The sequence below is a fragment of the Strix aluco genome, chromosome 3 (assembly GCF_031877795.1).
Source record: "Strix aluco isolate bStrAlu1 chromosome 3, bStrAlu1.hap1, whole genome shotgun sequence".
Taxonomy (NCBI): Eukaryota; Metazoa; Chordata; class Aves; order Strigiformes; family Strigidae; genus Strix; species Strix aluco.
The window spans coordinates 130910758-130937519 of record NC_133933.1 but is presented as its reverse complement, the minus strand read 5'-3'; the positions used below and the strand labels follow the sequence as shown (position 1 = coordinate 130937519).

The 26762-nt window shown below is 43.3% G+C and overlaps 2 protein-coding genes across 2 annotated transcripts in view; one reads left to right on the top strand and one right to left on the bottom strand.

The window, feature by feature from the left end:
- FBXO16 (F-box protein 16) overlaps positions 1-12170 on the bottom strand; it is a 37671-nt gene extending 25501 nt beyond the window's left edge. The window contains exons 1-2 of the mRNA XM_074820852.1: positions 12133-12170; positions 5276-5418 (exon numbers count right to left, since the gene is read on the bottom strand). Coding sequence (XP_074676953.1) covers positions 5276-5371 — 96 coding nt within the window. The 5' untranslated portion in view covers positions 5372-5418; positions 12133-12170. The remainder of the gene's footprint in view (positions 1-5275; positions 5419-12132) is intronic.
- Positions 12171-12403: 233 nt separating this feature from the next.
- The window catches only part of FZD3 (frizzled class receptor 3), a 60223-nt gene continuing 45864 nt past the window's right edge, over positions 12404-26762 (top strand). The window contains exons 1-2 of the mRNA XM_074820315.1: positions 12404-12508; positions 17471-17991. Of these exons, the coding sequence (XP_074676416.1) occupies positions 17803-17991 (189 nt within the window). The 5' untranslated portion in view covers positions 12404-12508; positions 17471-17802. The remainder of the gene's footprint in view (positions 12509-17470; positions 17992-26762) is intronic.

The window sequence follows — 26762 nt, the reverse complement described above, 5'->3', positions numbered from 1 at the left end:
AAGGTCCTCCATAAGCCTCTTTTCTCTAGGCTGAACAACTTCAGATCTCTCAACCCTTCCCTATACATCAGATTCTCCAATTCCTTAATCATTTTTGCAGCTCTGCCCTGGCTTTTTTCCAGACAGTCCATGTCTTTCTTGTACTGGGGAGCCCAGAAACAGACACAGCATTCCAGATGTGTCCTCACCAGTGCCATACAGAGGAAGGATCACCTCCCTTGACCTGCCACCTACCCTCTTCCTAATGTAGCCCAGGATGATGGTGACCTTCTTTGCTGGCTCGTGGTTAACTTGGTATCCACCAGGACCCCCAGGTCATTCTCTCCCAAGCTGCTTTCCAGACACTCAGTCCATTTCTCCAGCCTGTCAAGTTCCCTCTTAATCACTGGACCAACCTGCTCAGGGATGTGGTAGAGTCCCCATTGCTGGAGGTTTTCAAGACACAGTTGGACAGGAGGCTAGATAATCTCACCTAGGCTCCCTTTCCCACAAAAGGTTGGACCAAATGCTCTTTTCAGGTCCCTTCCAACCTGGCTGTTCTATGATTCTGTGATTTATGAGAGCACAAACATCTGGTCAATCAACTACTCTTCCCAATTCTGTATCATCTTCAAACTTGCTGAGGGTGCACTCTGCCCCATCATCCAAGTTGTTAATGAAGATTTTAAATGATCCTGGCCCCAGTGTTGACCTCTGGCGTACTCCACTAGTGATTGGCCTCCAGCTGAACTTCGTGCTGCTGATCACAATCCTTTAAGGCCAGTGAGTCAGTTTTCAATCCACTTCTCTCTCCACTGGGACTTCATCAGCTTGTCTATGAGGATGTTATGGCAGTCAGTATTGAAAGCCTTACTAAAGTCTGAAAATCAATCAGTTTTCCTGGACCTCTCTTCTCTCCAGGACCACATCCTATGTGATTCTTCCACACAGATCTCTGAAGAGGTCAAAGTCTGCTCTCCTGAAGTCCAGGGTTGTGATCCTGCTATTTGTCTTGCTCTTTCCTCTCAGTATCCTGAACTCCATCATCTCCTGGTCACTGCCACCAACATTGTCCATGACCTTCACATCCCCAACCAGGCCTTCCTTCTTTGAGGTCCAACAGAACATCTTCCCTTGTTGGTTCCTTGATGACCTGTGTCAGAAAGTTATCATCAATGCACTCCTGAAACGTCCTGGATTGCCTGTGCCCTGCTGTATCGCCCTTCCAGTAGATATCAGGGTGGTTAAAGTTCCCCATGAGGACCAAGGCCTGTGAACATGAGGTTTCTTCCAGTTGTCTGAGGAAGGCCTCATCTACTTCTTCCTGATCTTCTTCAACTCTACAGGCTGGTTCTTCTGGAAGGCTCCTTTCACTCCCTAAAGTTCAAGGGCTATGCATGCACGACAGCGAAGGAGAACTCTGCAGACTTGCTGCAATGTGCTACCTCTCATCTCCAGCTCCCTTCTTTGAAGCTACTGCACACACGATGTGCCAACATAGCACTCTACTCTCTCGGGCATACAGTGATGTCTTGTGTCTCCTGTGCTTTGATAAGACCAGAAGCTGGGCTTCCCACCTCTTCATTTTAAGAAATTTCAGTTCTCCTGAGTTGCAGACACTGAGTGCCTGAAATCTCCTAGAATGGATACAACATGGGTAGCTCTCACACAGCCCTGGTGATGGCTTCAATCTTAACGCAGCAAGACCATTAGGAGTAAGATTGTAAGACCAGTCTTTGTTCCCTGGGCACTTTACAGTGACAACTAACAAGAAGGATGATCAGTATCAAAATACAGCGGAGGATTTATGATGTTGACCTTTATCCATAGGGAGCTAGACCTGAAAGCACTAGCACGTGGCTTCCCTCTACCACAAAACTGCCTTCTCTACTCAGGATTGTGACCTGGGAAGAGAGGAAATGCTGTAGATGATTTTTCCAGAAGACAGATCAAAGAGGAAAAAGCCCAGCTTATAACTGCACATAAAAACAGCTATTAACCACAACTAGGAAAACATGCTTGATCATTATAAACTCCAAACATGTTATTACTATGACACCCTGCAAAGAAGGTTCCTGCGGAGAAAGACATTATCAGTGCTGCAGTAGTACAGCAGCTGACAGCCTTAGCTCTGTCTCTCTCAGCAGGAGTGTCTCTTGTGAGGGGTGGAAAATGACATTTCTTTTATTTGTATGTTGACAGTTATTATTTGCTTTATTTGCATGTGGGACACTTGGCAAAGTGCAAAAAACCAAAACCTAACGAGCTGAACTTGGAAAAGGATTTGCCACAAGCAAGTGATGAATAGTCAAAGATCTAAGTTTTGGGTTGGATAATTCAAGGGGAGCAGGAAGCTATTTATATAACTGGAAGCAATGTTAATGGTCTTTGATCAAAGAAAGACACATATTTGCTTTCAGCATTCTTGGAGATACATCTGAGCCAACTCTGTCAGAAAGTTCTGCCTACTCCAGGCACTTGGAAGCATTAATTAGCAACAGAATGGCCCAGAATTGGTATAATCATCCACCGCCTTAATCAAGCCCATGTTTACTGCCCTCTCCTCCAAGGCCTTGGAGTTACACCTGCAGTGTGCCTAAGCTGGCTGGCCTTGGACACAGCCTGAGGCCTAGGTTGCTCCTGAGATCTACCATCTCACATCCATGTCTTCAGGTGGTTTTAAATAAGCTCAAGTTCAAGGCTGTCTGGCAAATCCCTCCACCCCTTGCTGCAAATGCCACTGGAGGCTCTTCTACCCCATATCTGAAGTACTGCCCAGCAGAAGGCAAATCATCTCCTGACTTCCAGTCCTTCCTTAAAGCAGGACTGATGCTGAAGTCTGTCCGCTTTTGCTGCGGGTGAGCAGGCTGCCCTGCCTCCTACCTTTACGTCATCCTTAACTGTAGCACAGTCTTGGCATATCTAAGACTCCACCTCTGGTTTTCTGACCATGAATGCTGCATAACTGGAGGTTTTGTAATTCTGGCTTCTTGACTTTGGTCTGCCCCTGATGGTGATCCTGGCTTTCAAACAATTATGACTGCCTGTGTCCCAGTAGTAGCACCCTGGATAGTCTTTTCTGTTCTAACAGCTGCTGTTAAGGGCAGAAAACCATAGATGGAGGCAGCAGGACTCGGGATGTACGATAGGCAGTAGAGAGCTGGGTCCTACCAATAGTACAGACAAGTCTACTCTTGGGCATGTTTGAAAATCCAGGGAAATCTACAGAACTGTTAATGCAGTACCACCAGGATTACCCAAAATTAGACAGATAGCAAATTTATACTACTAGCTGTTCTTGGGTCTGATCCCAACAATGGTTTAAATGGAGCTTAAATGCTTCTGCCTTGGATCAGCTCTGAATTCCCACCACTCATGCCCCTCATTGCCTATTCTACTAACAAGTACATTTCTTATGCATCTCTTCTCTCTGTGCTTTCATCTTCTCACTGTTTTCCACATACCTTCTATCTAGAAATGCTTTTCTCTCTTCATGCTTTCTCTTAACTCAAGAGTGCAGAAATGAACAGAGATGATTGTATGAAAACGGCGCCTTCTTGCTCACTAGCACCTTACATATATCAGTTGGATTATCTCCTGATTTCAGCTGTCAGCAATACTTTTGTTGCAGCTATTTTTTTTCCTGCTAACACTGCAGAGCAGTATAGTGATATACAAAATGGAGTTTCAGGCAGATCAATGCTTTAAAACCTGGATCAGAAACAAGCAAACACTTTTTATCATGAATTTCATCACTGAGCACAGGTCTGGGAGCTTATGGTATGTTCTTTCCTACCTGGAACATCATTAAACATTGGAGTATACAACGATCCAATACGAGCACCTAAAAGTTTTGCTGCAGCCCAATGGAACATCAGACTGCCTAAGGAGCAGGGGAATAAGAAGTTGGGAAGGGTGTTTTTACCCACATACTTATTGCTAGTTAGATCATACTTTATTGCACAGTGATGTGCATCTGTAAAAAATATGTTTTATGGGGTGTAGGAAACAGACATTAAAATGATTCAAAGGCTGGAGAAGATGCCAGATTGAAAGGACTTCAAAGAGCTCAATCTGTTTAGTTTATCAAAAAAGTTCAAGTGTTGGCTTGAAGCAGGGTAAAAGTCCTTCCACAAGGAAAAAATACTGATTACAGAAGAGTTTAATAAGCTTGGAGGAGAAGATTTAAATGATGGAAGCTAATGCTAGAAGTATTTAGACAGGAGACAAGGTTTCATCTTTTCATGGTACAGGGGATTAATCATGTGAAAATTATTAGGGAAGTGATGAAATTTTCATTTTATAAGAAATGAAGGTACTTAACCCCAAAGGAAGTCTGGATACCTTCATGGAAGATATGTTTTAGCCAAATTCCAGTTACTGAGCTCAAGACCAGGAGAACTGTCTAAAACAAGAGGGCCCAAAAAATCCAGGAAGCCAGGCTACATGATGTAATGGCCCACTCTGGATTAAATTCTATGAATCATCAACAGAAATTTAAACTGAATTCTGAAGGAGGATTATGCTCCTGGTGATGCAGGAGCCAAAAACCCCACAGTTATGTTAGCAGATCCCAGATATAGTATACAGAGTGGGAGGTTAGGAAATGCATCTCGTTATTTATAAATTGAGTGCATCACTTCAGTTTCCAAAATATCAAGCTAGCCTCGTCAGTGCTGGGTTTAGCAGAGAAGCCAGAGCAGGGGTACTAAAGCCTTTCCTACGCGCTGAGATGGAGGACACTAGCCACTTGGACACCTACACTGATACTCAGCTTGCTCTGGGGTTAAACTGAAGTCTTCTGTTGCAAAAGACGAATGGTTTGGCAACTTTCACTGAGAAATGAATACACATTTTTTGTTCAAAGACTACTAATTTGGCAAAATAACAATACTTCAACTAAATACTTGTATGCTTTAAACAACATACATTAGAACTTTCAGTTTTTACATATTAGGTTTTTTATATATATATGTATACATAATAAAGACTGTATGTGTGTTTGATATATACATACTTCTAATAGTAAACAAAATCTTTAAGTTCTTGTTCCATTACTTATGATCTACACAGGCAAAAGCATAAGTTAAATTTTCTGCCACTTGAGAATTTGTGAAGTGAACCTGAGAATTGGCCTTAAGATTTGAGAATATTCAAAATCTGACTAGACAAGATCCTGAGCAAATGCTCTAGCTGACACTGCCTTGAGGAGCTGGCCTAGATGTTCTCCAGAAGTCCCTTCCGACCTCAACAATTCTATGATTTTATGAATTTGACCCATTTGCACAGAACTTACCTTGTCATTCATGAGCTGATGGTTCAGTGGAGTCCATGTGCTCATCTTGGTCTGTAGCTTGGGGCCATCCATGTTTCTAGGAGGTGCAAATGCCATAGGTATGGGAGATGGTGGGTCCTCTGATGTCTCAGCAGCACCTACGGCTGCAAAATTGAACAGAACAAAGACCAACATTATCTCTGTGCTACTCCATTATAGCATGTTAGTGAAAAAAAATAAGTTTAAGAAGGAATCCAATGATTTCACAGCATAGCAATGATACAAGTAAAATTATCTGAAAATCAGTTAGGGTAAGGGCTTTTATTTTATATACTCACAGTAACAGTGACAGAAAAGGCCAGATTTCCTGATGGAACCTCAGTGCACTAATGGAATGTAAATACTTAATAATTAAGTAGATCTTCCCCATCACAATTATTATTGAATACGCCTTTGATTTTTGCTGCATGAATGATCACAACAGGGTATTTGCAGCAAGCTAGAAAGTACATGAAATTTCTCTTTCCAGTTGCTGCCACTAAAAAATGGAGATAATTCGTGCATCTACTTAAGTGACACTAGCTAGGTTTTTACTGATTTTGATGGGCATATAATGCCAAGTCTCAAAGGGCCAATTTGTTTCTGTAACACTTAACTGAAAGAATGAAATCCAAAATGGTTCAGAATTGACTGAAATCTCTCAGGGTCCTGTGTTAGACAGATTGGTTTTGATGGTTTGGGCTGCCTGTGCTGCTCTTTTAGACAAAAATTTCTACATGAAGTAAATCAGACGTTTAACAAAATTTTCCCTTCCTTTTTGTAACACCCAATAACTGGACTTTGTTCAGACAAAGTAATTTCTTCATAAATTCTTGCCCAAACATAGGAAAAGCTTTTTTTTCCTTCATCTTCTATCCTGCAGCTGGATTCAGCAGGATAATGTCATTGCTCACCTCAGGCATCCAATTTCCAGACTGCAGGCTTAAGCTGCAGCAGCCTGAAAACCAAGTCATTTCTTTACCACATTAAAAAAATATCTCAGTTCCCTGCATATAGTTATTAGGCAATTTTTCTGTAAACACTTCAGATCGTTTTAAAGCTTCACAGTGACAAGGTGAATAATAGGACTTTTGGAAGAAAAGAAAAGGCAGATCCACTAAGTAACTCCAATATTGTGTTGCCAGCCTGCCCTGAACCCAAGCAGTTCAAAACCCACACAGCAAAAGGACTTTTCTAGCTAATACAGCTCTGAGGCTCACAAGACACATCTTCATGAAAGCCCAGTCCCCCATTCCTTACCCAGACACAATTCCTGTCTATATTAATGGAAGATTAATCTTCAAAACCCACTGCAGGATCTGTCTGGGCACATCACCTTTTTGATTAGTTTTTCCTCCCTTTCCTTCCTAAGTTATTCCAGAATCAAAGAAAAATAAAGAAAAAAATGAAAAATCTGTTATATCTCTCTCTCTGCATCTGGTGATGTAATATGGTCCGTGGTTAGGAAATAAGTTCATTACAAGAATCTGAGTTCTTTCTCTCTTTTTTTTTTCTCAAGATCCTTAAATAACTCATTGTCTGCATACTGCAATTTTAACTTCCCAGAGAGAAGCCACCAAAAGCTAAAAGACTTACTAAGGTTTCAAACTCTCACATTCTGTAGTTGGCCAATGTTAGAGGCTTCTTGTGCAACTGAGTAGGTGCATTTGGAATACACATTGCAATGGGATCACTTACTGGGTTGGTTTGGTTTTGTTTTGTTTTTCTGCAAGGCCCCTGCCCTTTTCAAGGCACAGAAATACAACATTACAAGCTAGAGAAACAGTTCCACTGCCAAAAAAACAGGTTCAGGCAACCATGTCCTGTTTTTCAGGGACAACCTTCTCCATTAGTCACAAAACCATCAGTTGTCGCTGCAGCACACTCCCAACCCTGGATTCATGTTCCCATTTCCCTATGCTTTCTTGGTGCTGCGTTCACAAAGCACCTCCGTGAGCTGGCGTGTTCGCAGCTCGTAGCCCAAAGAGGCAGTTGTGCCTCTGGACCCTCTTCACTTTCTGTGCCAAAACTGTGGCTCACAGCACACCTGGCAGAAGTCATATTCCCAGCTGCCCATGCCATAAAACTTCTTGAATTGCACTTGATGTTCAAGCACGATGCGTAAATAGGGCTGCAAAAGCAGGTACCATCAGGCAAAAAGGTGAGTGTAGCCAAATATTTTAACTTTGTACAAGGTGTGCCAGCCTGCCACTCCTCCCTCGCCACCCCTTTGGTAGCACTGTCACACAACCACCATCCACTCTGCTCCTCATCTCCCCAGCTACACTCAAAATCACGATGAGGGGAGGGAGGCAACCCCAAGGCCAACCTCAGCGGTGTGTGTTTGCAGGAGGAATTCTTTGGTGAAGTCAGGAGTGTGCAACGTCACTTTAGAGCATGCTGTGTGTTCCTCAAAGGCACGTTGTACATGCTGGGACTCGGTGTGCTTACTTATTAGGTGGCCTTGAATTTCATGGGATGCATCAGAGGAGCCAAAAGCATTAGAAAATATAGAAGCACTTCACCTGTGACATGCAGCTAGCCTAAAATTGGACTGCAAGCCTCCTAAGAAGAGACTTGCTTTACCAACTACAGTTCAGCTGCCTGTTCCCCAAAGGAAAACCTGTGCTTCTTGTCTTCACCCTGAACTCTCTATCCCTAGCAGGATTAACAGCTAATCTGGCTTCTTCAAGAGCCTAGAGTAACTCTGATCAGAGCTAATCTATGACGTGATACTGAGGCGGCGGCAGCAGCTTGCTCAGTACGCATTAAAAAGCAGCTGGTGTACTGTGCAGAGCAGCGATTGTCAGGCTGTTTAGCCAGGGCCCCACTTTTCTTCTGTAATAGTTGTTATCTTTGGACTGGCTGCCCAAAATAACATTCCAGAGATTGCTCCAGCTCGTTCTTCACGTATCTTGGGATGAAATTCATCAAGCTCAGCTGATCTGAAAACATTCAACCAGCAAGAGATGTGAGATGAGGTTAACAAGAAATCAGACTTTAAATAAGGAAAATGTTGGTTCACTACCCAAAGAGGAAAAGCTATTGACACAAGATGCCAAAAAAATTATCCATTATCCTTCTACTAGGAAAAATAAAAAGGCAATGTAGGAGCAGGTGGGCAGGCATAGTAAATACCAGTGCAAAAGGGATTTGGGGGCAAGATGAAGTTTTGTGAGCATATACAGTGTTTTCAAGCTGTTTGATGAACATCACACCAGGTTGGTTGGAGATCTCCAGATGTTTCAAAGCAGTTATCTTACACAGTTTGCAGAGAGCAGGTGAGCCTGGCAGAGGGCAAATGTTAAAAAAGAGTTAAACTTCCTGGGTTACTATAGCCAGAGAGTACATAGGAATGGTTCACAGTTTGAATGAAAGGATATAATGAGCAGGGATCCAAGAAATTTGTGCTTTTTGAGATGTATGAAGAAGGTATACATAATTTCCCAGTGCAGGAAACACGGATGGTGTTGTCTAGCAGTGAGAGAATCTCAAGAACGAAATCCTGCTGAAGCCAATGGAAATACTTTCACTGACTTCAGTACAAGTTGGGTCTAGCCCCTGGTTTAAAAAAATGCGATTGCATTTAAGAAAGATTAACAATACATAATGATCATATCATATTAACTAAGGGCATTGGAATAATTTCCTTTAGCTGGGTTAATCTCTGTTTAACCCTCTGGAATGACATTCCAGAGGTTTGTGCAAACCATACTCCAAACAAGTCCTTCAGAAGCAGACCTGCTTTGTTAATGTTTTTGACCACATCTCTCTAGCAGTAAGCCCTTGTGGTTCAGCAGATCCCGGTGCACGCTGAGGTTTAAGGATGCATTTTGCAGAGAAAGAGCCTAATCACATTAATCCATGTGACGACAATGGCACAGTCGACGAGTTCAGTTGTGAATAAAGAGAATTTAACTGAATCAATCTCAAGCTCAGGCAGGAAAGTAATATTTATTGTAAATTGTTATGTCGGCAATAAACAGTGTGATGATTGATGCTATGGGAGAAATGCTTTAAACAGCAGTAACAGAAAAACAATCTAGAATGTAGGCCAAACTATAGGGCACTCAAAATGGAAAAATTCAAGAGGATAGCTCTGGGTGGGAAAGATAATGTGAAACAGACCCTCAGATGTAGGGGGACACGTAAAAAGATGGCAAGAGGAGAAGGGCAGGAGGCTAAGTGCACATTTGCAATGATTTACAGCAAGGAGGCCAATACTGCGCTCCTGCTTTCTCTCTAGCTAGCCCCCACCCACAAGCTGCAAAGCACTGCTGTCATCCAGCCCTCCACGTTTGTCACCTGCACGTTGCACAGTGAGCCCCTGCCCTCAGTGAACACGTCTGCTCTGACTGTAGGGTACTGCCAGTGTTCCCCACTACCGCATTAGTCTTCTCACGGTTGTCCCCAGTCCCATGGAAGGCCCTGTGACCCTCACGCAGGGGATCGAAGATCTCTGTGGTACCAATGCTACAGCATCAATAAACCCCAGCGCACGGCATCGCCACGGTACTGATAAACCCAAACACTTGCAGCACCTTGTGTCACTGATAGTTCTGCCTCTCCATAGCACCATCACCTCTGTGCACCTTGCACTGCACCAGACCAACACCCTTACCCCTGCCAGGGTGTGCTAGAAATATCTCTGTGCACAAGAAGCCAAGGTTTGAGTGCCCCTACGATCCTCCTTACCCCAGGCAGCGAATAACTAACTCTGCTTTCCTCGCTGCTCCATGATGCCCACCAAGGCCTCGGTACCTCCATCCCAGAGGTGATATGCTCCACTGACCCACAGACCTCAAATCCCTTGTGCTCCTCCATACTCTTGTCCCCTACTGATGCCCTTTCCATGCTGCTTTAACTTCCATACCCACTCTCTTTATAACCATGGCTCAAAGCTGCATCAGAGGAGGTTCAGATTAGATTCTAGGAAATATTTCTTTACTGAGAGGGTGGGCAAACACTGAAACAGGCTTCCTAGAGAGGTGGTCGATGTCCCAAGCCTGTCAGTGGGGCATTTGGGCATTTAAGAGGCATTTGGACAATGCCCTTCACAACATGCTTTGACTTTTGTCAGCCCACAAGTGGTCAGACAGCTGGACTAGATGATCCTTGTAGGTCCTTTCCAACTGGAACTATCCTATCCTATTGCCTTTACTCCACAGCATCACTCAGGTACCCTCTTTGGTCTTCAATAAACCCAGCAATCTCCCCTCCCTGGTGGTGTCAATACCTGACTGCTCTCCTCTGTGTCCTCATTACAGACGTTCCCCAGGAGCTGCTCTGAGCCCAGAAGCACTGACTCCCACTCCTGCTCCATCCACATCAGTCTCCTTGTGTTCTGCAGGGCCAATGTCCTCCCAGGACCTGTCACAGCACTGCATAGTCCCAGTGACACTACACCCAGGGGAACTGATCAGTATTGATCCTTAACACCCTTTCACCCCTAAATAAAACAACAGCGAGGTCCCTTTTATCCCTCAAGAATAAAGCATTTCCCTTTCTACCCCAAACCTCGTGGGATTTATATTGTTACACAGTTGGATGATCCATGGTGTTCTTACCTCAGATTCCACCAGAACTTCCCTAGTCCTGCAGCAGTTACACTGCCCAGTGTCCCCATGTCCTCTGATGCCCCGATAGCTTTCCCCACCCCACTTCAAAAGCTGGTAGCAAACCCCAGCTGCTCAGTACTTGTGTCCGTAGATACCAGTGCTTTTTCCATACATTATCAAGTTTAAACTCATTGCATGATGTCTTTATGCCCAGTCCCTCTGAGCATTAATATTTCTAAGTACTCCTTCCACTCACATGTTGAAATCTCTCCCAGGACCCAAAGGCAACAACAATCCCCTCGGGCCCCTGGCCTGACAGTGCTGGCAGATGGGCAGACCCCAGGCCCATTGTGCCTTAACGTCCCCCACTTCTCCACTGAGTGCATTGGAGACCCCCTTCCTCACAGCATGGGCCATGTTTGGTGCATACTAGGGTCTTCCATCTTCCTGTCAGACTCCCTCCCTGCATCCTATTGAATCTGTTACCCTCTCCACATGCTCTGTGGTGTCTGTACCCTCCTCTCTTTCCACTGTCCCCCCTGAAGTGCTGTGTTCAGCTCTGGGGCCCCCAGGGTAAGAAGGACATGGAACTGTTGGAGCAGGTCCAGAGGAGGCCATGAAGATGCTTGGGGGGCTGGAGCACCTCCCCTGTGAGGACAGGCTGAGAGAGTTGGGGGTTCAGCTGGAGAAGAGAAGGCTCCGGGGAGACCTTAGAGCGGCCTCCCAGGACTGAAAGGGGCTACAGGAAAGGGGGGAGGGACTCTTGATCAGGGGGGAGGGATAGGATGAGGGGTAACGGTTTTAAACTGAAAGAGAGTAGATTTAGGTTAGGTCTAAGGAAGAAATTCTTTCCTGTGAGGGTGGTGAGGCACTGGGACAGGTTGCCCAGAGAAGCTGTGGCTGCCCCCTCCCTGGAAGGGTTCAAGGCCAGGTTGGACGGGGCTTTGGGCAACCTGGGCTAGTGGAAGGTGTCCCTGCCCAGGGCAGGGGGGTGGGACTAGATGATCTTTAAGGTCCCTTCCAACCCAAACCATTCTATGATTCTATGTGTCCCACTGCATTTGTATCCCCCTCCCCACGCCACACTGCATTTGTCCCCCCAGCGTTTGTCCCCTCGCGCCCCACGGCAGTTGTACCGCCATCCCCACGCACGCCCTGCCCACCCCCGTGTGCCCCACGCTCTCCCAGGGGACCCGTCCACCCCCGTGTCCCCTCAAACCTCCGTCACCCCCCAGCTCGGCCTCCCTGAGGGCTCCAGCGCCGGGCCGGGCCGCCCCTCACCTGCTTCCTCCCGCCCGCGGGCGGCGCGGCTTCCTCCTCCCGCCAGGCCGCTTCCCGTCGCTATGGCAACCGGCTCCCGCGCCCCTCCCCCGGGAGAGCGCCAGCCAATCAGATCCTACCGGCGGGGGTCGGGAAGGCAGAACAGCCGCAGGTTCCGATCTACCTAGCAACCTGCTCGGGCTCGTTCTGATTGGCTCGTTCGCTTCGGCAGGGAGAGGGGCGGGGCGCGGCGGCGCGAGGGGGCGGGGCGGAGGCGCGGGGCGGGGCGAGCGCTGCGGCGGGGTCGGGCGCGAGGAGGCGCGGCCGCTGCCTCCCGCCGCCGCCGCCGCCACCTGAGGGGAGAAACGGGGCCGCAGCGGCGGGACCCCGCGCTGAGGTAACGGCGGGGACCTGGGCCCCGGGAGGCGCGGAGGGGGGCGGGATGGGAAGATGGGCAGGGGGTTTCCCTCAGGGATGTCCTTCTTTCACCCCCATAGCGGCCACCTCGCTCGCTAAGGGGCAGAGACACCCGCTCCCGGAGACGGCGCTGTGGGGGGCGGCCATGAAGCGTCCTCTGGGCGGGGGGAGTGAGCGGAGCGGAGGGTTAAGTCCCCCGCTCCGATGCGGCGGGCGGTCGAAGGACGGGGGATGCTAGTCCTGTCCTTCGCTGGGCGACATGGAGGTGCTGAATCCACCCCGTCTCCCTCAGCAGCGCCTCGGGGCCGGGAGATGCTGGTCCCCGGCATTCCCGATCCCTATCCGTGCGCTGGGGAGCCAGCAGAAGGGGATGCTCGTCCCATGCGTTTCCCTTCCCTTTCCATTAGGGACCCAAGGGGAGGGAATGCGAGTCCCAGGTGCTCTCCGTCCTTCCCCTCGCAGTGCATCGGGGACCCGAGGAGGAGAGGGTGCCTTTCCCCCCGCCGCACACACGCCCCTTCTTTTCTTCTGCAGTGCATTGGGGACCCCAGAGGCTGCTAGTCCCACGCTTCCCTCTTTTCATGTTGCAGTGCGGTAGCCGTGACCCAGGGGGAAAGGGATGCTAGTCCCATGCGCGCCTCCCTCCCCCTTTTCCGTGCAGGAGGGACCCAAGGGGATGTTAGCTCTGTCCTTCTTTTCCTCTTGCAATGCCGTGGGGACGCAGGGGGAAGGGGTGCTAGTCTCATGTACATATATATCTTTCCTTTTCCTTTGCAACGCAGCAGGAATCCAAGAGGATGCTAGTCCTGCATGTGCACTTGTTCCTTTTGCCTTTAAAACACAGTGAGGATTCCAGAGAAAAGGGGATGCTAGTTCAGCCTGCGCCCTACCTCCTCTTCCAATCTAAGGGACGATAACTAGCTCCCCCTCCAGTTCCTACAGCTTGCCATGCGATATGAACTCAAGTGGAGCGAGATGCTAGACCTGTCCCTCCATATATGTGGAGAATCTCACCAGAAGGGGTTTGTGCCTTTCCATCCTCCCTGCGGGGAGGGGAGCAGGGGCTGTCGTGGTGTCACTGTGCAGAGGGAGAGGGGAAGAGGAGAAACTGCGTCTCTTCATTCTCATTCTGCGCTGTAGTACAGTGAGGGGGAGCGTGGAAGAGTGGGAGAGTGTAGTGTGTGCCCTCTTTCCTCCATGGGCTCCTAATTGAAATAAAGGATGTGGGGGATTATAGTTGTGGTTCTCCCTTAATATGTAACAGAAGTGGAACAGGGGAGTACAGCACTGGAGTTTCTTTCCCACTGACTAATTAAAATGGAGTTGGGAGAATAATGTATTCTCCTTTTGTGCCTTCATGTGGGTGGGAATGGGTTGGGAAAACGCTGCCAGTGCTTGTGTGCAACGAGTGAGTTCCTTTCCTTTCTCTGTGATCAGAATTGGGTGGGGAATGACTAAGGTGACATTCTCTTCTTGTCTTCTCACTTGTATGGGAGTCTAGTTTGATGTTTTATCACCCCATTTCTCTGGGACAGATAACTGTGAATTAATCCCCCTACATACTTTCTTTCTAAAGTCTGATGACTTTCTTCTCATTGCCCACCCCCCCACTTATTGCCCCCTTGGTAACTTCAAAAATTATTGGAAAAAAAAAAAATTCACTTGTGGGAATCAACCCTTTTAATTTCACAATTTTCATTCTTTATAATAGTCATCTATGCATGTCTTAATTTATCCTTTAGAGCAGGAATTGGATGGGCTTCTTATGATTATAAATAATGTATAAATCCATAACCACACTAACAAACTAGCTGTTTCCTACCCCTTTTGCCTGCAGCTTTTTTTTGCAGTGCCTTGGGGTAGACGGGTAGGTATCCCCTCCTCCTCTTTTATCCCCAGTGTCATCGAAAGTGTTTTGGTTTTATATCCATATAAAAATAACCACAAAATTTCATATGTAGAGGCTTAACAAAGAGTATACAGAACTGGATTTGTGGTAAGAAACTCTCTTGACACTAAAGATTGCTTATTACAGCATTCATCTGTCTACACCAATTAATAGGTCATCTATATGCTTGTTTGCAAAACTTTCGTCTCCTTTCGCAATGGTAGGGTTGTCTTTTTTCTTAATTTCACTGAGATTTATTTTTTTTTTTTCCATGAAAGGGCACTGCATGACTAGGCTATATAATTTGGTATTCTTTTCTGGATCTAGTAAATCTATTCTTAATTTCCTTTATGATATTATATAGTAATAAAATGGAAAAGTCCTGAAAGGACATGATGACTTTTGTTCTGCTTTTTGCACAGTTAAAACTTCTTGTGGCTTATTGAGTCTAGGTTTTTCCGTGTTTATTTCAGTTTGAGGCTGTGGGGAAGTCAGAAGATGGGTGGCTTTGTTTGGAGTCTCTACTTTGAATGTCATTAATATGATGATTTGTGTAAAGTGTTCTTGGAGTTTTTCCCAAGACTCTAGATCCTGACCTGGATTTGCCCAATGTTTATGCTTCTAACTTTAACAGAATAACCAGTGTGAGTACAGTTCATTTTATTTTGCTTCTGAACCTCTCTTATGAAGCGTTATCTACTGATCACTGCTGGGATAGCACCTAAATTACAGGGAACATGCTAAAAAATCAATTGCTAATCCACACTAAAAGTTGACTTCACTAAAGTTGTTGTATAAAGTCTTTTGGAGTTGGTGGCTGAAGTGTTTGGAACAAAGAAAAAAATTAATTGAACCAGTGTTCTGGAGATGGTGAGAAACTGAAAAGACTTCTTTTCCTGAATTTGGGGAACTATTGTTAACATGTTCAGATCAAAGGACTAGATTCAAAGGGGATTAGGCACCTTGGACAAAAGTAAGGAAGAATTGGGTTTGTCTGTCTATAACTTGTAATCTTCTGGTCAGGATGTGAGAATATGCAGAAGTCTTCAGGGTTAAGTAATGCTGCCTGGAAGATGGGATAGTTCAGGTCTTTGGGTTTTTTGAGAGGTGCCAAATTCTTAAAAAATAAGTCTGAGAAATGACTTCCTTAGATCAGAAGGACACAGCTTTTCAGGGTGATATGAACTTGAAATTGGACTAAAATCAGATGTGGTTAGATGTAGCATGTCTTAGATATTGTAGCTAATTTTGGTCTTTCAAATTCAGTGTGTTGACTGCTCTTCACAGCAACACTTGCTTCAGAATATAAGCAAGGCACTGTGATTTGAGCTGTGTTGGGTAGTTCTACCACCTAACTTAAGGTGTAGATAGGTTTTTTCCTGCTTTTTTTGGTCATGTTTTATTTTCCCTAGGTTTGGAACAGTTTTACTATTTATATTCTTTATGTATTTCAGTGCTGCTTCAAACATGGATTCCCTGTCAATAGCTGTGAGAGAGTAAGCAGCCTGTGAAAGCAAGTTGTCAATGAACTTAATTTAACATGGTTATGTTTAGCATCTTGGTCTTTTTCCTATTTGCATGTTTGTTTTTACCAGCCTGTCTTGAACAGCTACAGCCAAAACCATTGCTGCACATGATTTTAAAGAGAAGCAGAGAATTGTTTAGGTTGGAAGGAACCCCTCAAGATTATCTGGTCCAACCCACAAAGTATCTGAGGGTTTAAAGAGGTATATGCTATTTAATTTTTCTGACCATAAGATGGGCCTGTGTAAACAAAAGTGTGCATACATCACTTTTTTGATCGGCTGATACCAGCAGAAGTGTGGTAATTAACTCTTTCGTATCTCTCACTAAGTTTGCATTAGGGACCAAGGAAAAACTTTCCCTCTCTGACATGTAGAAATTACTTCTCTTCCTGAATATCTAAGGAAAAACATTAGTCTCTCAAGACTGGAAGCCTGTTCAAATTTGTGATTGCCTACTCTTGGGAATATTGATGGAGTACTTGGGGTTTTCTGGTTCACACAAAATTTCTAAATTTCTGTTACCTTTTTTAACCATAATTTTTTTTAAAGCAGTTGGTTAGAGATTGAATTTTGCAACTTTCATTGCTGTATGACAAAACTGTTTTAACCAAAGGGCCTCTCTGTACTCTTACGTCTCTGTCAACTTTTTCCATGCTTTAGCCTCCAATTTCAGAGTTTGTTTCTCCAGTCAATGAGCACGATATGCTGAGTCCCTGTTCTGCTTGTTCCACTCCGGCCCCTTAGCGCTGAGAAAATGCAGATCCAGCCCTGGGGAATGATTGCTGTTTAAAGTGGCTCTATAGGTAGAGTGGAACTGGCAGAGCAACCGTAGCGTAGCTACCTTTGCAATTTCCATCTTCACAAGTGTGTGGAGAAAGGAGTGCCCAAAGGATGCTGTCTTCTGACTAATCCTTAGCTGTTACGATGGTTTCTGGAGAGGAAGATATGAGATATGCGTGCAAGTAGAATGGGTTAGAGACAACAAAAAAGCTGCTTACAACTAGACTGAAATTACATATTTGAACACGGGTAGCCAAACCATGACTGCAGGTTGTTGGGCAGAACAGTAGTCTTCACTCCTGCAAGTTGGGACTTGTGTATCAGTGGTGGTGACTGTTTTGTTTTTGTTTTATAATTATTCAGCAGAAGTTACGAGGCCATGCAACTAAAGAGATGCTATCGATGTGAATGTACCAGTGCAGATGCTGAGTCATAAATAGCTTGGTTTCAGTGTGGTCAACAATTGTAATGCTCACATGGTTAAATTTAAAGTGTGGGGTTTTCTAAAAATATTTTCTTCATAGTAAATACATTCCCTATTTTCACCATCCTTTTTGGGTGGAGTCTTAGACCATACCAGCTTTTTTTCCACCAGAAATAGTCTGAAACCAGGATTTAAACTTGTCAAGGGACCCTCTTGGATGTGAGAACTTGAAGCAATTTGCCTGCCAGGCTATTTACAGCTAAAATTTTTTAATCAATTACAAGGCTTTTTACTGTATTCTGTTTGTTGTGTTTTTTATTCTAGGTTACCTAACAAAAGAAGAACATAACTCAACTGCTGTTCTGTCACGATGGGGTCAATTGTGTGGGAATGTGGTTAAACATTTTAATACCTTAACCTAATGCATGCTATATAATACTGAGAAAAGAAAAGGCAAGATTTCTCACACGTCTGTCTCAAACACATCATCTTCTGGTCCGAGCTAAGAATGTTGTATACAAAGAGTATTCCAGTTTTGAAGAACCTTGAACGAGGAGTGAAAATATCACCGTTGAAGTGAAATCTGAGGGTACATGAGGAGTTGAAAGAGCTTTCTGACTGGGCTCAGTAACTGGCCCCATTCCCAGTGTGGAAGGATGGCTGTTAGCTGGATGTTCTGTTACCTTTGGCTTTTGGATGTCTTGGTGGGGCACACAAGAGGGCACAGTTTGTTTTCTTGTGAGCCCATCATCTTGCGGATGTGCCAGGATCTGCCTTACAATACCACTTTTATGCCTAATCTTCTAAATCATTATGACCAGCAAACAGCAGCATTAGCAATGGAGGTAAGACTACTTTTTTCAGCAATATATTATGGTTTTGACCTTTTGTTAACAAATAATTGGTAACACAATCCAGGAAGATATTTCTATGAGAAATAAAAATGAAAAAATCAAGATAATTAATGATTTAAATGTAAAGCCAGATACCACTTACATAAGATGTATTGTAATATATACTAAAATATTCTATGACTGCAAAATTTGCCTAATTTAGTATAACTGAATGTGAAATACTCTGGATGTGTTTGTATGTTAGTCTGTTGCTTTAAATATTTAGACAGATCAAGAATGCATATCTTGAATGGTCTGTCACTTAACTAAATGCCAGAAAAATAGCATACTGAACAATGAGTAGATGGTTTTTAGTTCTGAAGACTATGTTCTTTGATGGCTTTGTAATATTTGGCCTTTTCTTACTCACCTAAAATTTGGTGTGAAGAAAATGAGAATAGTAAGACATGCTATGAAGATAATGGAAATTGCTCATTTATTAGCTGCAAGAATGTCTGTTGTCTTGCAGACAATTTAGGTAACCTGTTTCTGTTCTATATCCAGGCAGTCAAGCTTTTAGACTTGCACTTTCTTTGTTATAATGGTACCTTATTACTGTCGCCATTATTCCCAAAAACCTTTCTTGGACTTACACATAATTATTTTTTCCTTTTTAAAAAAACCCCACATTTTCACTGATATTTGTCAAACCTTTCTTTGGAGAACTTTCTTGATGGGGCTTCAACCACACGCTTTGTCTCTTATTATCGATAGTCTAGTTTATACAAGACTTTTAAGTTCACTTCAGTCTGTTCTCTATCCAGCCACCCTTCCTAAGGAGTTTCCTTACTTGGTATTCTGTGATATGACTAGCATTGATGGAAATTCAGAATATTAGGCAGGTCTTGCTGTCAGCCTGTTCAAATTTTCATGAGAGATTTGTGCCGATTAGGTTTATTTGTATTTTTGAAATGCTTGGGGATCCTTGCTGGTAGATATGTGTTGCTGTACACTGAGAATAGAAAGAGTAATCATATGTTTTCATCTTTGAATGCTCTTCCTGACAATATAGGAACTTAATTTAATTCTTCTTGCTAAGTAATATAAAGCCAAGCCTTCATGTAGTCTTCCTATGTAAGAGTTGTGAGCCAGACTTGACAGGCTTTTTACTGTAAGAAGAAAATAGAGATTTTTACCCTTAAATTTGCTTTGTTTGAAAGAACTATGGACTTGCATTGCAATGGCTGATTTGGATGTGGCTTGGGATTCCAATTACACTAAATACCTAGTAACAGGAATGAATTTTATTTTAGAATTGGTTCTGGTAAGTTCTGAGGACCTTTGAAGATCTAACTGTAAGGAGATAAAATGAAGTCAAAGCAAGTCATCAAGTTTAATAGGATAACAGTGTGAACAATTAGGTGTGTACAAACTGTTTCACTTTGAAAGGTGGAGTTTAGGATGTTAAAGGAAATGATGAAACCAGCTGGATTGAAGACTTCGGAGACTTGGCTTGCAGAGGTGTGGAGATAGTGGGTTTTGGTTTTTTGGCTGGAGAAGTAGATGGTCACCTCTTGGGGTGGAAGTAGATTATCAGTGGAAGGCTTTTGGGATCTGCAGTTCAGTATTTTCTTAAATGATCTAAAAGAGAAGACTAGCGGTAAGATGAGAAAGCCTATAGATACTGTTGTGAGTAACTTAAAGCTAAGGTCAAATCAGAATGAAGAATTGTAAAGATCTTGATTATGTTTGAGATACGTTGAGCCATAAAATTATTGAGGAAATTCAAAGTGATAAATATGTATGTGTTGGGGGGAATAATTTTCTTCACATCAATGGTGGTGGTCAGCTTATTTCATCAAACTTATGATGGTTTGTTCTATTGAAATATGAGTTGAAAGCTTGACTGAGCACTAAGAAAGCCAAAAGGCAAATCAGACATGGAATAATTAGGAAAAGAATAAAGACCAGATGTTACAGTGGTGTTATATAATCCTGTGGGTCACAAGTAGCTGGAGTGTTGTGAGCAATCTCAAAAATTTACTTAGAACTGAAAGAGGTCCAGAGAAGGAGAGGAAGAATGGCCACAGGCTTGTGGAACATATCCCATATGGGGAGTGATAGACTATGGCAGGGTGCTTTAGCCTATTTTTATAACAGAAAAAGCCCAACCAACAACCACCACCATCATAAGTGGCATGCAGAGGGTTGTAGGGGTTTGACTATACACTGTCTCGTCCAGCGCAGGAACTAGGCTCCATCAAATGAAGTTGCTAGAAGCCAAGTCAGACCAAAGATGAAGAGTTGAAACTCTTAGTACCATGGGTGCAAAACGTTTGAGGAGACTGGACCAGGATTTGGAAGATAATGCCAGTGAGGGTGACTAGGTAGAAAAAAACCCACTTCAGGCTCTTCCCCTTAGCGGAAAATTGTCACAGGCTGGGAGAACATTTGGGGAATGTAAGCAACATCCTGCTGATGGTCCATTTTACTGAGCGTTCTGTACCTGCTAATGCAAGAGGAGGTACTATTTAGGGAGGGGATGCCAACCCCCTGTCTGTGGGCTTCTCTGGTGCTTCCCCAGTATCCACAGTCCCTGAATTATGGATGTTAAGGGTACCTCCCTGCCTATCCCTTTAGTATCATTTAATGGATCTATTATCAATGAATTCTCTAAATTATTTTATGAATACAATACTGTCAACCAGTTCACTAGCCACCATGTGAAGAAGTGCTTATTCGCTAACCTGTTTTAAACCAGTTTCCTGCTAGTTTCATTTAATACCCTTTTGTTCCAGTATTGTGCAATATTGTGCTGCAGTTAAATCCTGTTGCACTTGTGATTTTGGAGACCTCAGTTTTATCCCCCAGGCTTTTCCTCTCCAAATTGAAGTGTTCCAGCTGTTTGGGCTTTCTTCTTGCAATTCAGCTGCTTCAATCCTGTAATAATTTCAGTCACCGTTCTCTGTCTTGTTTTTCTAGCCTTGTCCTTGCTGAGGTGTGGAGATGAGAATGGCACACCACTCCAGATGTGGGCACACTAGGGATTTATTTATAAATAAAATCACGCTTTTTCCTGCTCATGGCTTCCTAGGAATGGCCAACATTATGTTCATTCTTCTGGCTTTTGTTGCACGTTTAAACCAATGATTTCAGAGAACTGTCAAAAATGTAACTTTCACTAACAGTCTGTTTAAGGCCACTGTGGGAAGCAAAGCAGTAATATATGGACCCTCAGTCTGAGCCAGAATAACTGGTGTAATTGTTCTTATCTTTGTAAAATAGCTTTCTGCTACAGAGAGAGAAGCAGCTGAGAAACAAATGTTACTTCTCTGCACTCCGTGGTACAAAGCTCAACTTAATAGCCTAAATTAGCTTGCATGAAACACTGTGTTGCTGCAATTCAGATACTAGCTTGATGCCAAAGCTATTCTTAAACTTAGCATGGGTGCGTTGGTGTTGTGGGTGTATGTATAGGACTCCCTTCTGCCTATATAATTAGCATATAGGCCAGTGGTTTCAGACTGGGGATGGACTGTGGGCTATGTCTGAATGCTTCATGAAAAGTGGTGAAGGCTGTGCAAGGAAACAAGGCTGTCATCAAGCTTAAATTCACTATGCAGCAGCCTGTGCCCCCATTAGCAGAGTTTTTTAGGGGTTTGAGCAGGAAAAAAAGAATGAAAAGCCACAGGTTTTCATAAGTATATTTCCACTCCTTGTATTAGCCTGGATTGCCCCATAAATCTGTACTTAGCAAGAAGGAAGTTATTATTTGGCTTTTTATACATTATTTAATGTTGCAGTTAAATGGATGGAGCACTGAAATTTTGAACTGAATGAAGTCTATTAAAACTTGCATTGTGACATTCTTGGGTAAACACCTCTCATCCCCAAGCCCTCCCTAATTGCTGCCAGCATAAAATAATATAGCAGCAGAATCAGTGTGATTCATCTTGTGTATTGGGGGGGAAGGCCTTGTAATTCTCACAGTTTTTCAGTAGCACTTTTTCACAACAGTTCCTCATAAAACCCATAAGAAAAATTCAGCTTGCTTGTACTGAAAGAGTACAATACAAGAAAGAGTGAATGGGAAGCAAAAAGGAGAACTACTACAGCTGTTGTCTTACCACTCGCTTCCCATACCATTGATTGCTTCCTTGAAGGAACTGTTTAAAAACTTATTCAAAAACTCAGAAAATCAGCAAGTTGTCTTTTTGAGACTTTATGCTGAAATGATTCCTTCATAATTGTAATAAAGGCTAATAAGTTACGTCATCAATGTTGACTCATTATGTTGCAGCCATATTGGTATTAACCATCTTGATTTAACCAAGAAAAATCAAATATTACATCGGGAGTCCATCTTAGTGTACACTGGTCCATACTGTAATCAGTTCCTATGCCTGGCTTTACTCCTAGGAAGGACAGTGCCTTAAGCTTTCTGATGTGCTACATCGGCAAGGCCTGCTTTAACCTGGGAAGACTGAAGCGAGGGCTCTCTGCAGGCAAGGGCCTGGTGCGTTATTTTATCCCCAAGTATCTCCGAAGGGACTTCTTTTCCCAGAGGACAAACACCAGTTGCACCAGTCCAACCGCTGCGAACATCCGCTTGGCTGTAGCAGAGACTAAAACAAGAGTCATTTGACAGCTGCTGCTTTCCAAAAGGAGCAGTGCCAATTGACAGGGACTAACACACTAGTCGTGATAGCACATGGAGGTGGGAGATGATGGGTGCAGAGGGCAGGATTTTTGGTGTGACCAAGGCTGAGGTGTCCGGGCAGGAGTAGGGAGCTGTCCTGCCCTCCAGTACTGCACAGCGGCAGCCGGTTGCCTCCCGGTTCCTGTCTCACTGGGGTCATTCCTTTTATCTGCTGTCATGTCAAACGTATTCTAAGGTATTTTTTGAATTTTCTATAATATCCTAACATGTTGTTTTATTACAATAACCATCTACCATAGCCTGTCTCAGCTACACCGGTAAAACTTCCCTCTAAATGTGTTTGTGTTGATAGTGTGACATTGAGATGATGTTGCACCGCACTGCTGCCACAATTTTGCTGTGTTACATAGATCGTGAGCTGAATGAAGCAGTGACAATCGAGGAATTAAATTACCCCAGTCCCCCTGAGGGATCTGACCTTGTTTATCCATATCTTGGGTTATGGTTGCTACAAAGAATTATTTTCTGTCCCTTTTTCACTTAATGTTCCTTTGGCCTTGAAGGATTTGCTTATGCGTAAGACTAGCAAGCAGTGTTTTTTATCTGCCTTAATACAATTTTTGTAGACAAATATTTGTATCAGAGAACAAATAACTCGGTAGCCTGTTGCAGCCTGGGAGCATGCTATTAAAGCTTTTGTCACTGATGAAGGGAACTGGTTTAATATGATGATTGCCAGCATTTTTGCAGTTAAATATACTGCCAGCACTTCCTTCTTCTTACCCTGATTTTTATGGGACCTCACAAATGATGCAAGGGATCAAAGAGGCTTTAAAGGACAGGAACCAGACATGGTTGAGGGCTAAATGTGTCCCTCTGGGTGAACGCAGGAGCATTGTCTTTTGGGATTATACAGGAGGTCAAACGCTCCAGAAATGAGATGATACAGTCACCATATGGGCAGAGGAGATAACATGCTATTCCTTTGCTCTTTCTCACAACTTCCATTCCCATTTTGCATATCAAAACCCAGCAGCAGTAGGGATTTAGGGATGCACTGTAGCTAGGTTGGCTACTGTGTAGTTGGGAGATGCAAAGGGGGAAATAGAGAAATAATATTATCCCACAGCTGATTTGGTTTTTGCAGCATGAGGAGGGTAGCTGGAAGGGGAGAGGAGTAATGTTGACTGATATGCTCCTACTCCATCAGGGTGGCAGAGTTCACCAGCTGGGAATCATTGGATTAATATAAACTACCCAGTCATGGGGTTTTGAATATTTAGAAGCAGATCTAGTGAATAGTTAATGGACTTTGTCACAGAATATGCAACTCCAGATGTGCAGACACCTGATTTTTCATACTCTGTTTCAAATTTAGTGGTTTCTTGTACTGATTCTTGCAGAGGATAATGCCATTGACCTGCTGCAGAGCAGAGGGCGTGCTGCAAGATTTGCATACCCTTGCTAATTATATTTCTGTGTGCATAGCACAGTTTCTTTTCTGTGGCAATAGATTATTTTTTTTTTCTTCTCCCAGCAGTGATCTTTTGAGTCTTAGTTCATTTTTTGGGTCTTTTTTAAGTGGAAAAGAACTGGAGTATGTTTACAGAAGACATAGGAATAAATATGTATTCCCAGTCTAGCCTTAGCATCTGGGATAAGAGTTAGACATTTTTCCAGTGTAGGTAGGTCAAGTATTAAATGGCTCCTTTTAGTGGTGTTTCTCAAACAGTTTTTCTATCAGGCATATATTACTGCTGATTTTAGATAAGCGGGGTTTGGACTCAACATGGAATATTGTCTCTCAATTCTTGATTTGCTTAAGGGCCAGGGAGAAGTGTGCAAAATTCACTGATCTTGGTTTATGTGAATGTGATTCCTACCTTCCCTGGAGCTGGGAGGTAGTACTGCCCCATTCCTCTTCTGTTTCTGAGTGATTTTTTTTGGCTGCAAGTGGGAAGCATCTTTCTTTCTTTCCCACTGATCAGCAAGGATGGGGACAACGTAGGATGGAAAATCCTTAACTTCTTGCCCCCTTAATTCCATCTTTATTCCTTTTCACCCCTGCTCTTCTTTTGCTTTTCCTGTGCACTATATCCTCCTAAATCTCAGGACTTTTCCTTGGCTTTCTGTATTCTTCAGTTCTGCATCCAAAACTTGTAGAACTATAAGAATATAAAGCTAATGGAAAAGTAGGTTTTAATCAGCTGGTGTTTTGTAAGCACCCTAATCTTAGACACTAATTTGCAGTAAGGATTAATTTTCTCTTTAGTGTGTACGATTATGATGCCTACAGAACAATGGAACTGTACAGATCATAAGAATGCAAGCAGTGCACCAGCTGATTAAAGCCTACTCTTTCATTAGCTTTAAATTCTCTTACTCCCACTCTGAATTTTTACCATAGAAATAGCCACATAAAGATTTCAGATTGTTTTATGGTTAAACCAGAATGTCTCAAAGCTAGGATTGCAAAGATGATTCTGCGGAGTACAGGCAGAGCAAAGGAGTGCCTGATAATGTAATGCTTAGAAATTCTTGCTTTAAGAATACCTGAGGCTTGTCTGTTTGAAACACACCAGCTTGTGGTTTCAATCTTGACCTGTAAAGGCATGAGTGTTGTGCAAAGGTGGTAGAAATCCTGAGTGGGTAAGAACAATTTGGGAAGAACTAGAGCTGTTACCATCCCCAGGCAGATCCATACAAAAATTAGTATGATCTGACAATTTTGTAAAATGATGCTTCTGAGGAAGCTGTTTCTTGAACACAGCCTTAGACGGTCCCATATTCGGACCACCAATCCCATCCTTTTCACACACAGATCCAGTGAACGTCAAGATAATCTGAATGAATATTGAATATTCAATGAATACTGAAGTATTTAGACTCTTTAGACAGGAAAAGAGGCCACGTGAGATAGTAATTTGCATTCAGATAAAGCACACAACTATGTGTGTGTACCTGCTTTGAAGTTGGCAGAGACTTAAATAAGGAAGAAAGGGAAAGAGGCTTGTCCTTGGGTAGAAATTTTTTGAAGCAGTTAACCCAGACAGAGTAACGTCCAGGAACAGATGCGCAGAAGACGGACTTTGAGGCTGCTGTTGCATGCAGTGTTTTGTGTTTGGCAGAGTGTTGTAATTCTGACAACCGGCCTGTCAAATACTGATTTACTGAGGAAGGTATTTGTCAGTGCAGAGGTACCCACACCCACAACAGCAAACTGAAGGGATACGTGGACCTAGATCATACCTGAGCATGTGGTCCATCCTAGTACAACAGCCAAAGGGAATATAAATTATAACTTTAAGCATTTTAAGGTGGAATGGATGCTTGCTTAATGTGAGCAATTACGATGGCAAGTCTCTAATTTTTTATTCCTCCAGGAGCCATATCATTGCATTTCAGGAAAGTGGATAAAGGTATTCTAGTGCTGTGCTGTACAGAGCAGCATGAAAGAATAGAGTACTAAAGAGATGCTTCTTTCTAAAAAGGAGTACAAAGAACACAAGGGTTAAAACTTCTGCATGTAGATCATCAGTGTTCAAATAGTAGAGCTAGACAGCAGGTGTTAGAAGCTCAGACTTTCTTTTGCCTGGGTAACAGATGTTCTCCAGAGAATAATTTCAGAAATACTGTTTTCTAGTCTTTTATGTTTGTTAATGAGAACAAGATGCCCACGTGAATATTTTCAAAATGCAAACTAGTAGTGAGAGACAAAATGAAGAGAAGTAGGGTTTGGGTTTTTTTCCGTTAAACCAATAAACTACTGCTTGCACGTTGAAGATAGACTGTCACCATGTTCATGTTTTCTTGAATAAAAGATTAATTCTGAATGATGATCCAACTGGAAATATGGAAACGAAGTTTAGCCTTAATAGTTTAGTGCAAGCATATGAAAAAAACATTAGTTCTATGTAATGATTCAGTTTAAAGTAAATGATCTACATCTTAATCAACATCTATTCACAGTGGGCTCGTTTTCAGGGTCATGGAGGCAGATGGCTCTGCATTGTGACTAATTCTGTAGCATCTGGTGGAGGCTTAAAGAGGCATTATTAGGAAAGGTGGAACACACATGAATTTATTTTGTATAGTTAAATGACAGTGTACTTTATAGTGAGTT